Source organism: Pseudorca crassidens, chromosome 1 (genome assembly GCF_039906515.1).
Source record: "Pseudorca crassidens isolate mPseCra1 chromosome 1, mPseCra1.hap1, whole genome shotgun sequence".
NCBI lineage: Eukaryota > Metazoa > Chordata > Mammalia > Artiodactyla > Delphinidae > Pseudorca > Pseudorca crassidens.
The window spans coordinates 82,625,772-82,638,185 of record NC_090296.1 but is presented as its reverse complement, the minus strand read 5'-3'; the positions used below and the strand labels follow the sequence as shown (position 1 = coordinate 82,638,185).

The following is a 12,414-nucleotide window of genomic DNA, read 5'->3' as shown; positions in this document are numbered from 1 at the left end:
GTCCTTGAGAAAAAGGAGACCCAGAGCTCAGTGGAAGCATTGACCTGTGAAGTACCTTCCATGGTAATAGAGGAAGGCAGGCAGTAAGAGTAATAGAATGCGGGTAAATTGGTGGATTTGGCGGTGGGAAGGTGAGCGATCTTGTCGCGTTTGCTTATATTTTCTCAATGAGCTATGACTTTAACTCATCATCTGCGAGTGAGCCAGAACTTCTGAATCCTGAGCCCAAATGCACTATGTCCTTCATTTACCATTTGGTATACTTGGAAAGAATGAAAATGATAACCCCTTTTGTATAATGTGCTTTAAAGAGCTAGCAAATGATAAAAGAATCCATGTATATTCTTTCATTAGGTATTTTCCCCTGAATCATTCAAGTTCCCAGCAGGGAACAGAATTCACATGGTTTGTTTAAGTGAAGACACTTTAATGATGGGGGCCTACTTACAGAGATGAGAGTGGAATTAAGAGATGCTGCACCCAGAGACTATCAACAGCCAGAAGTCGTTACCACCCTCAGCAGCAAAGGGTCAAAAGGGAGATTAGTATATAGTATTAGATCCCAGTGAGCGCTAGAGCCCTCAAAGAGGGACCAAGCAGCGTGATCACTCATTGAAGAGACCTGTAGCTACAGGGAAGTAGTGCCAAGCAGAGAGGGAAGGAGAAAGAAATACCTACTTCTCTCTCCTCCCATCTCTTGCCGATGCATCCCAATGGCTGAACCCAACTGGAAGCTGGCTAGCAAGGAGCCTGGTGATGCAGTCCATGGTGAAGGACAGAGACTAGATCTGCAGTGAATAACCAGCACAGCCCCTAACACTTCATGCCGTAAATGTGAAAAGATTTTGAAAACCACTCCAGGGGGAATCTTTGCACCCAATGCCATTGTATGGAATGCATCTTGTTATGTGGTACCAGCAGGATTTGCAAAACCCAAGTAAGGAGCTAACCATGATCTTTGATACAAATCATCATGGGTACTTGTAACCCACCCATAATCTCCAAAAGTCATGTTTGCCCATAGTCTTCCTCCTTTATTCCCATCCAGAGCGCACTGCCCATAAAACTAAGGAAGCTTCCATTTCAGGGCCCCTCGTGTGCATGAGCCCACTTCCAAGGCCATGGGGCAGCCCTAGAAATGTATTCATGTGGTCATATGTTTTTGTAAAACTTGCAAGAATAAGGTATTTTAACTGTAATCTGGTAAGACTATAACTTTTTTCCCTCTGACCCCAGAAAGGACTTCCTCCTTCCCCGTTATATGCCTTTCAGGCATCACAAAGCCTGGATCTGCTTCTGCTTTCAACAGAGACTCGCATGTACTGGTGCAAATGTTATCCTTTCCCCACGATTCTACCACCTTTCTGGCAGCGTGGTTAATGAGCCTCAAAACGGATACTTGGGGTTGGGGAGGATGCAGCTGGAGGATAAAGAAAAGCAAAGAACGGAGGGATGGATGTGTGGTGTCAGAGTCAGTGGGGGCAGGGCGCTGGGCCTGCAGGGCGCTGGGCCTGCAGAGCCCGCCCTCTGGTCTTCCACCGGGAGTGATGGGGGGCTGGCAGGTGTCCCACCAGGTAACTAATTCCTCTCTGGGGCCTCGCTCAGAAGCTGCTCTTTATGTTTTCAGATGCAGACGGAAACCTGTGTCGAAGTAACCAACTGTTGCAAGTCCTGCTGACCATGCACCGAATTCTCATTTCCTCTGCTGAACTGCTCCAAAAAGTTATCACTCTATATCCTTTAGCATAGTGCCTGGCGGTCCCCACGTGGGATTCGTTCAGCAGTGTCTTGAAATTGGAAGGATGCTTTCACTTTGGTTGCTTTGGCATAACCCTGAGTGGTTAATGGGTTCATACGTCCTTTCATGGCACGGTGTGCGTGTCTGTGTGCATGTGTGTGTGTGTGCATATGTATGTGTGTGTATCTTCTGTTGGGCGAGGCAATGTTATTGATGCTGATTGCTCTGGGAAGAGGCCAAAGAAATCAACATGCAAACATAGTCTTCTTTGTTAGTTCTTGCTAGTGAAAAATCGTTTTCCTGTAGATTAATCAAAATTCATATTTATCACATGCAAAATGACAAGGGTGCAAGCATGACTCAAGTGATAAACTGCACTGTGGCTTTCCTGTCCAATTCTTCAGCCTGCCTCAGGTTCTGAAGAGCGCTTTCTGATGCCAGAGCATCTGGAGAGGCTGCTGGTGCCTTTTTGCTTAGGCAGAGGCACTGGCTACGTGCCAAGCAAACCCTGCCGGATTCTAACCTTCTCTTGGGGGTGCGAATGGAGTTGGGTGGAGAAAACGGCTGCCTTCTCCCTCTCCCTGATGACTGATGACACTGTGGGCTGTAGGTGGGCTGAGACTGTTTAGCACCTTGAAGCCCAGGTCCCTGGCACTGAGTCATGCTTTGTAGCTGTTCTAATCCTTTACCACTCTCCTCAGCCATTCCTTTTCATCTCATGGCACACAGAAAAAAACGTAAAGACTGAATCTCTTCTCTAAAGTGACTCATAAACCTTTACCTCTCATCTCAGAGGAGGTGTTTTCAGTGGCATTCCAAGGGTGCAACCTTGGGAGGGGTCCACGTGATGAGAGGTGCAGGTAATAATTGGATGTCTGGCCTGCAGAGAATTTTAAAACCGTAATAAAACAGACTCAGAGTTGGTCTACTTTTTATTAACTCCACGTACCAGCAATTCTAAACAATGTCAGTGATTAAATACTCCTCGCTGAAAAAATTTTGTTGCTCTAAGGACTGAGCTGTACCTGGGGCGCCTGTCTTGGTGCCCCGCCGGGTACCTGCCCCCACGGTGACAGCAGAGCCCTCTTCCTCCCCATCCTCCCTCCCACTCTCACAGAATCTTTCTCTATCAGTTATCTCCCCTCTCTCCTGTCCTTCTAAACCCTGCCTCTTCAGGGGCACCTGCCTCTCAGCCTAAAACACATTCAAGTCTCCCCAACCTAAAAATAAACTCTCAACCCTGCCTCCCCTTCATTCCATTGATAGGGTTAGAAATGTGATGCACAGACTTCTTAAAATAGTCTGCACTCACTCTCTCCCATCGCTCAACTCCCACTCAGTCCTTAACCCGACTGTGGGCCCCACCCCTGTACTCAGACTTTCCTCTGATGTCACCAGTGACCTCCTAGCTGCCAAGCCTGGTGGCTTTTGTTTCCACCCTTGTTTACAGCGATGTCTGTGTAGAGGCCTTGTTGACACCCCCTGCCTCTCCAGACTCCCTCCAGGGCCCTGGGAACTGCACCTTCCCGGCTCTCCCTCCTCCTGGGCTGCCCTCCTCCACCTCTCCATCCAGCCTCTTCTTTGCATACCTCCTCGAGATGGGGATAACATCCTGGTTTCTTCTCACTGCACTTCCCCTGGGTGATTTCCCACCAGGATTTCCACCACCATTCCTCTGAGGTCTTTCAAGTCCATATTTCTCTAACCCAAACCATTTTTTTTTTTAACGTTTGTACCACTTTATCCTGCAGACACTGCAATCTAATATGCTTAAAACTTAACTCATTAACTCACCACCTCAACTACTACTACTATGAGTTCTGCTTTGATACCTGTATTTTCAGTTTCAGTTCATGGTATTGCTGCCCATCCGATGGTCTTAAAGCGGCAACATCAAAGCACTCACAGTCCTCCGTGCCTTTCACCTACAGAGTCCGTCACCCAATCTCAGGGTTCCTGCGTCAGAAGTGACTCTTTTCTCTCCATTCCCATGTCTCTGCCTTTGGGCCCTCACGGTCTCTCTCCCCAGCCTCTGTCCCATCCTGGGCTTCTCATCTTCACAGCCACCCTCTCCCTCGTTTATCCACCTCTGCAGCTACTTTCCTGAGAAGCGAATCAGGCAGGCCATGCTCCAGAGCCTCTGCAAATAGAGGGTAATGGCAGATCCTCGGTTGCCAGGAAATGGCCCTCCACAGGCTGGCCCAGTGTGCCCCTACTGCTCTATCCTCAGCTCTCTCAGAAACCCTTTCCCCTCCACGGTGAACGTCTCAACATACCAGACTGGAATAGCTCCTTTTACCTGTCAGTTAAAGAAGCTCAGATGGCTTCCTTTTGCTTCCTGTTTTTCCATTGTTAGAGAGAGAAAAAAAATTTAACAACATGCTTTGAATAGTTCAGATGCCTGAGAAGTACAGCCAGAACTGCCCTGGTACTTCATGGCCACAGCACTGCCTATGAGGATGTGGAGCCTGAAGCTTGCAGCAAACAATGACGATTACCCCAGGTCAGCAGATGCCTGAGCCCCTGATTACTGGCCTGCGTGTGCTGCTGTTTGCTTCATCTCCTCACGTGAGAAAGCAGTGCCTGCCTTGCTCGAGGCTGCCTCCGCTGTGGCACAAGGGCTCTGCGACCTTGGGAGGCTCTGCCCTCCTGGATGGCACCTGGCACTGTGCACTGGGGAACGGACGTGTGAAGAGAAGGGTAGGGAGCAAACAGAAGGAAGATAAACTCCATGATGAAAGGCACCATGTTGATTCTTATGTCCACCCAGTTGTCTTAAAAGAAAAGTGGGTTTTTTTTGTGTGTGAGTGCCTTCCTCATTAATAAGGGAGAAGTTAAATCTTTCAACAACTAGATCAAATAATAAAAATATAGACTCTAAGACGTATTTATCTAGAATGTGCCTTATGCTTGAATCTCTTTGCACCGAAGGGATGCATTTTCTTACCCATGTGGTATAAAGAAATGTAAAGAGAAATGTAAAGTCATGTCATTCTCACTCCTCCCTTTCATGTCCAAAGAAAGGCAAGCATTGGAACCATTCACTTCATGAAATTTGCCAGTTGCCTAGGCTTATTTTTTGGATTGATTACCTTTGTTCTTGGTGTGTGTGTGTGTGTGTGTGTGTTTTGTGTTTCTGTTTCATTTTGGTGCTCTCAGGGACAGATTTTATAACAGTAAATCTATCAAAATTTAGGTTTTTTAAGTTAAAGTCATTTTATGAAACGTACAAATTTCACAGCCATAGTTTTTCTTTAGGGGTTCAAGTTTAGCTTGCAAATCTTACTGTTCTTCCTATAAGTCTAGAATGTCCCACCAGGCACTTTTAAGGAACCTTGAAAAATGTTTGGTTAATTGGAATAATGGTTTTAAACTATAATTATGAATTTTATTTCTTCTTCCAGTTTTATTGAGATATAACCGACATAAAATACTGTGTAAGTTTAAGGTTTGAAGCGTGATTCATGATAAGTTTAGTGAACATCTATCATCTCATATAGATACAAAATTAAAGAAATTTAAATTTCTTTTCATGTGATGAGAACTTAGAATTTTCCCTTAGCAACTTTCATGTATAACGTCGAGCAGTGTTCATTATATTTTTATCATGTTGTACATTACATCCCTAGTACTTATTCATCTTATAAGTTTGTATCTTTTGACTGCCTTCATACAATCCCCCTTTTTCCCATCCCCTGCCTCTGGTAACCACAGATCTGATCTATTTTTCTATGTTTGTTGTTTCTTTGTCCGTTTTTGAAGTATAATTGACCTACAACACTATGTTAGTTTCTGTTACATAACAGTGATTGGATATGTCTATACATGTCAAACTGGTCACCACAATAAGTCTAGTTACGGATATGTCACCCTACAAAGATATTACATAGTTATTAACTGTATTCCCCATACGGTGCATTTCTTACCCATGTCTCATTTATTTTGCAAATGGAAGTTTGTACCTCTTAATCTTCCTCACTTATTTCTTTCTTCCCCCTACTTCCCTCCCCTCTGGCAAACACCCGTTTGTTCTCTGTACCTATAACTCTGTTTTGTTATGTTTGTGCATTTGTTTTTTCACATTCCACATATAAGTAAAATCATACAGTATTTGTCTTTCTCTATCTGACTTATTTCACTTAGCATGTACCCTCTGAGTCTATCCATGTTGTCTCAAATGGCAAGATTTCATTCTTTTTTATGGCTGAGTAATATTCCAGTGTGTGTGTGTATATGTATGTACCACATCTTCTTTATACTTTCGTCTCTTGATGGACACTTAGGTTGCTTCCATATCTTAGCTATTGTGAATAATGCTGCATTGAACACATGGCTGCATATATCTCTTCTAATTAATGTTTTTGTTTTCTTCAGGTAAATACGCAGGAGTGGAAATTCTGGACCATATGGTAGTTCTATTTTTAATTTTTTGAGGAACCTCCATACTGTTTTCCACAGTGGCTACACCAATTTATGTTCCCAGCAACAGTGTGCAAGGGTTCTGTTTTCTCCACATCTTCACCAACACTTGTCATTTGTTGTCTTTTTGATAACAGCCATTCTAACAAGTGTGAGATGATACCTCGTTGTGGTTTTGATTTGCATTTTCCTGATGATTAGTAATGCTGAGCATCTTCTCATGTGGCTTTTGGCCATTTGTCTTCCCTGGGGAAAATGTATATACAGATCCTCTGCCAGTTTTTTAATCACGTTGGTTTTTTGATGTTGAGTTATATGAGTTCTTTGTATGTTTTGGATATTAACCCCTTATTGGATATATCATTTGCAAATATCTTCACCATTTAGTAGGTGGCCTTTTCATTTTGTTGGTGGGTTTCTTTTCCTTCACTGTGCGAAAGCTTTAGTTAGATATAGTCCCATTTGGTTGTTTTTTGTTTAATATATTTATTTATTTATTTTTGGCTGTGTTGGGTCTTCATTGCTGTGCACGGTCTTTCTCTAGTTGCAGTGAGCAGGGGCTACTCCTTGTTGCAGTGTGCAGGCTTCTTATTACAGTGACTTCTCTTGTTGCGGAGCATGGGCTTTAGGTGCGCAGACTTCAGTAGTTGTGGCATGCAGGCTCAGTAGTTGTGGCTCATGGGCTCTAGAGTGCAGGCTCAGTAGTTGTGGTGCACAGGCTTAGTTGCTCCGCAGCATGTGGGATCTTCCCAGCCCAGGGCTCGAATCTGTGTCCCCTGCACCAGCAAGAAAATTCTTAACCACTGTGCTATCAGGGAAGCCCTAGTCCCATTTGTTTATTTTTGCTTTTGTTTCCCTTGCCTGAGGAGACATATCCAAAAACAATGTTATGAAGACTGATGTCAAAGATCATATACCTATGTTTTCTTCTATAAGTTTTATGGTTTCAGGTCTTACTTTTTTTTTTTTTTTACATCTTTATTGGAGTATAATTGCTTTACAATGGTGTGTTAGTTGCTGCTTTATAACAAACTGAATCAGTTATACATATACATATGTTCCCATATCTCTTCCCTCTTGCATCTCCCTCCCTCCCAGCCTCCCTATCCCACCCCTCTAGGTGGTCACAAAGCACCGAGCTGATCTCCCTGTGCTATGCGGCTGCTTCCCACTAGCTATCTATTTTACGTTTGGTAGTGTATATATGTCCATGCCACTCTCTCGCTTTCTCACAGCTTACCCTTCCCCCTCCCCATATCCTCAAGTCCATTCTCTAGTAGGTCTGTGTCTTTATTCCTGTCTTACCCCTAGGTTCTTCATGACATTTTTTTTCTTAAATTCCATATATGTGTGTTAGTATACGGTATTTGTCTTTCTCTTTCTGACTTACTTCACTCTGTATGACAGTCTAGGTCCATCCACCTCATTACAAATAGCTCAATTTCGTTTCTTTTTATGGCTGAGTAATATTCCATTGTATATATGTGCCACATCTTTATCCATTCATCCGATGATGGACACTTAGATTGTTTCCATCTCCGGGCTATTGTAAATAGAGCTGCAATGAACATTTTGGTACATGACTCTTTTTGAATTATGGTTTTCTCAGGGTATATGCCCAGTAGTGGGATTGCTGGGTCATATGGTAGTTCTATATTTACTTTTTTAAGGAATCTCCATACTGTTCTCCATAGTGGCTGTATCAGGTTACTTTCCCACCAGCAGTGCAAGAGTGTTCCCTTTTCTCCACACCCTCTCCAGCATTTATTGTTTCTAGATTTTTTGATGATGGCCATTCTAACTGGTGTGAGATGATATCTCATTGTAGTTTTGATTTGCATTTCTCTAATGATTAATGATGTTGAGCGTTCTTTCGTGTGTTTGTTGGCAGTCTGTATATCTTCTTTGGAGAAATGTCTATTTAGGTCTTCTGCCCATTTTTGGATTGGGTTGTTTGTTTTTTTGTTATTGAGCTGCATGAGCTGCTTGTAAATTTTGGAGATTAATCCTTTGTCAGTTGCTTCATTTGCAGATATTTTCTACATTCTGAGGGTTGTCTTTTGGTCTTGTTTATGGTTTCCTTTGCTGTGCAAAAGCTTTGAAGTTTCATTAGGTACCATTTGTTTATTTTTGTTTTTATTTCCTTTTCTCTAGGAGGTGGGTCAAAAAGGATCTTGCTGTGATTTATGTCATAGAGCGTTCTGCCTATGTTTTCCTCTAAGAGTTTGATAGTTTCTGGCCTTACATTTAGGTCTTTAATCCATTTGGAGCTTATTTTTGTGTATGGTGTTAGGGACTGATCTAATCTCATACTTTTACATGTACCTGTCCAGTTTTCCCAGCACCACTTATTGAAGAGGCTGTCCTTTCTCCACTGTACATTCCTGTCTCCTTTATCAAAGATAAGGTGACCATATGTGCGTGGGTTTATCTCTGGGTTTTCTGTCCTTTTCCATTGATCTATATTTCTGGTTTTGTGCCAGTACCATACTGTCTTGATTACTGTAGCTTTCTAGTATAGTCTGAAGTCAGGGAGCCTGATTCCTCCAACTCTGTTTTTCGTTCTCAAGATTGCTTTGGCTATTCGGGGTCTTTTGTGTTTCCATACAAATTGTGAAATTTTTTGTTCTAGTTCTGTGAAAACTGCCAGTGGTAGTTTGATAGGGATTGCATTGAATCTGTAGATTGCTTTGGGTAGTAGAGTCATTTTCACAATGTTGATTCTTCCAATCCAAGAACATGGTATATCTCTCCATCTATTTGTATCATCTTTACTTTCTTTCATCAGTGTCTTATAATTTTCTGCATACAGGTCTTTTGTCTCCTTAGGTAGGTTTATTCCTAGATATTTTATTATTTTTGTTGCAGTGGTAAATGGGAGTGTTTTCTTGATTTCACTTTCAGATTTTTCGTTGTTAGTGTATAGGAATGCCAGAGATTTCTGTGCATTAATTTTGTATCCTGCTACTTTACCAAATTCATTGATTAGCTCTAGTAGTTTTCTGGTAGCATCTTTAGGATTCTGTATGTATAGTATCATGTCATCTGCAAACAGTGACAGCTTTACTTCTTCTTTTCTGATTTGGATTCCTTTTATTTCCTTTTCTTCTCTGATTGCTGTGGCTAAAACTTCCAAAACTATGTTGAATAAGAGTGGTGAGAGTGGGCAACCTTGTCTCGTTCCTGATCTTAGTGGAAATGCTTTCAGTTTTTCACCATTGAGGATGATGTTGGCTGTGGGTTTGTCATATATGGCCTTTATTATGTTGAGGAAAGTTCCCTCTATGCCTACTTTCTGCAGGGTTTTTATCATAAATCGGTGTTGAATTTTGTCGAAAGCTTTCTCTGCATCTATTGAGATGATCATATGGTTTTTCTCCTTCAATTTGTTAATATGGTGTATCACGTTGATTGATTTCCGTATATTGAAGAATCCTTGCATTCCTGGAATAAACCCCACTTGATCATGGTGTATGATCCGTTTAATGTGCTGTTGAATTCTGTTTGCTAGTATTTTGTTGAGGATTTTGGCATCTATGTTCATCAGTGATATTGGCCTGCAGTTTTCTTTCTTTGTGACATCCTTGTCTGGTTTTGGTATCAGGGTGATGGTGGCCTCGTAGAATGAGTTTGGGAGTGTTCCTCCCTCTGCTACATTTTGGAAGAGTTGGAGGAGGATAGGTGATAGCTCTTCTCTAAATATTTGATAGAATTCGCCTGTGAAGCCATCTGGTCCTGGGCTTTTGTTTGTTGGAAGATTTTTAATCACAGTTTCAATTTCAGTGCTTGTGATTGGTCTGTTCATATTTTCTATTTCTTCCTGATTCAGTCTTGGCAGTTGTGCATTTCTAAGAATTTGTCCGTTTCTTCCAGGTTGTCCATTTTATTGGCTTAGAGTTGCTTGTAGTAATCTCTCATGATCTTTTGTATTTCTGCAGTGTCAGTTGTTACTTCTCCTTTTTCATTTCTAATTCTATTGATTTGAGTCTTCTCCCTTTTTTTCTTGATGAGTCTGGCTACTGGTTTATCAATTTTGTTTATCTTCTCAAAGAACCAGCTTTTAGTTTTATTGATCTTTGCTATCGTTTCCTTCATTTCTTTTTCATTTATTTCTGATCTGATCTTTATTTCTTTCCTTCTGCTAACTTTGGAGTTTTTTTGTTCTTCTTCCTGTGATTGCTTTAGGTGCAAGGTTAGGTTGTTTATTCGAGATGTTTCCTGTTTCTTAAGGTAGGATTGTATTGCTATAAACTTCCCTCTTAGAACTGCTTTTGCTGCATCCCATAGGTTTTGGGTCATCATGTCTCCATTGTCATTTGTTTCTAGGTATTTTTTTATTTCCTCTTTGACTTCTTCAGTGACCACTTCGTTATTAAGTAGTGTATTGTTTAGCCTCCATGTGTTTGTATTTTTTACAGATCTTTTCCTGTAATTGATGTCTAGTCTCATAGCTTTGTGGTCGGAAAAGGTACTTGATACAATTTCAGTTTTCTTAAATTTACCAAGGCTTGATTTGTGACCCAAGATATGATCTATCCTGGAGAATATTCCATGAGCACTTTAGAGAAATTTGTATTCTGTTGTTTTTGGATGGAATGTCCTATAAATATCAATTAAGTCCATCTTGTTTAATGTATCATTTAAAACTTGTGTTTCCTTATTAATTTTCATTTTGGATGATCTGTCCATTGGTGAAAGTGGGGTGTTAAAGTCCCCTACTATGAATATGTTACTGTCTCTTTCCCCTTTTATGGCTGTTAGTATTTGCCTTATGTATTGAGGTGCTCCTATGTTGGGTGCAGAAATATTTACAATTGTTATATCTTCTTCTTGGATCGATCCCTTGATCGTTATGTAGTGTCCTTCTTTGTCTCTTCTTATAGTCTTTATCTTAAAGTCTATTTTCTCTGATATGAGAATTGCTACTCCGGCTTTCTTTTGGTTTCCATTTGCATGGAATATCTTTTTCCATCCCCTCACTTTCAGTCTGTGTGTATCTCTAGGTCTGAAGTGGTCTCTTGTAGACAGCATATATATGGGTTTTGTTTTCGTATCCATTCAGCCAGTCTGTGTCTTTTGGTGGGAGCATTTAATCCATTTACATTTAAGGTAATTATCTATAGGTATGTTCCTATTATCATTTTCTTAATTGTTTGGGGTTTGTTTTTGTAGGTCTTTTCCTTCTCTTGTTTTTCCTGCCTAGAGAAGTTCCTTTAGCATTTGTTGTAAAGCTGGTTTGGTGGTGCTGAACTCTCTCAGCTTTTGCTTGTCTGTAAAGGTTTTAATTTCTCCATCAAGTTTGAATGAGATCCTTGCTGGGTAGAGTAATCTTGGTTGTAGATTTTTCTCCTTCATCACTTTAAATATGTCCTGCCATCCCTACTGGCTTGCAGAGTTTCTGTTGAAAGATCAGCTGTTAACCTTATGGGGATTCCCTTGTGTGTTATTTGTTGTTTTTCCCTTGCTGCTTTTAATATGTTTTCTTTGTATTTAATTTTTGATAGTTTGATTAATATGTGTCTTGGCATATTTCTCCTTGGATTTATCCTGTATGGGACTCTCTGTGCTTCCTGGACTTGATTAACTATTTCCTTTCCCATGGACTTGATTATTTCCTTTCCCATGTTAGGGAAGTTTTCAACTATAATCTCTTCAAATATTTTCTCAGTCCCTTTCTTTTTCTCTTCTTCTTCTGGAACCCCTATAATTCGAATGTTGGTGCATTTAATGTTGTCCCAGAGGTCTCTGAGACTGTCCTCAGTTCTTTTCATTCTTTTTCCTTTATTCTGCTCTGCAGTTTTTATTTCCACTATTTTATCTTCCAGGTCACTTATCGGTTCTTCTGCCTCAGTTATTCTGCTATTGATCCCATCTCTAGAGTATTTTTAATTTCATTTATTGTGTTGTTCATTGTTGCTTCTTTCATCTTTAGTTCTTCTAGGTCCTTGTTAAATGTTTCTTGCATTTTCTCTATTCTGTTTCCAAGATCTTGGATCATCTTTACTGTCATTATTCTTAATTCTTTTTCAGGTAGACTGCCTATTTCCTCTTCATTTGTGAGGTCTGGTGGGTTTTCATCTTGCTCCTTCATCTGTTGTGTGTTTTTCTGTCTTCTCATTTTGCGTATCTTACTGTGTTTGGGGTCTCCTTTTTGCAGGCTGCAGGTTTGTAGTTCCCGTTGTTTTTGCTGTCTGTCCCCAGTGGCTAAAGTTGGTTCAGTGGGTTGTGTAGGCTTCCTGGTGGAGGGGACTAGTGCC

At 41.2% G+C, this 12,414-nt stretch overlaps 1 protein-coding gene across 10 annotated transcripts in view; it reads left to right on the top strand.

Moving 5' to 3' along the window:
* The window catches only part of RASGRP1 (RAS guanyl releasing protein 1), a 309,379-nt gene that overhangs the window by 260,200 nt on the left and 36,765 nt on the right, over positions 1-12,414 (top strand). For 9 of the 10 annotated variants that reach the window (XM_067742527.1, XM_067742489.1, XM_067742506.1 and 6 more), the window contains one exon: positions 1,628-1,733. The exons of the other annotated variant lie outside the window; for it this stretch is intronic. In XM_067742527.1, coding sequence (XP_067598628.1) covers positions 1,681-1,733 — 53 coding nt within the window. In that variant the 5' untranslated portion in view covers positions 1,628-1,680. The remainder of the gene's footprint in view (positions 1-1,627; positions 1,734-12,414) is intronic. 10 annotated transcript variants of the gene reach the window in all.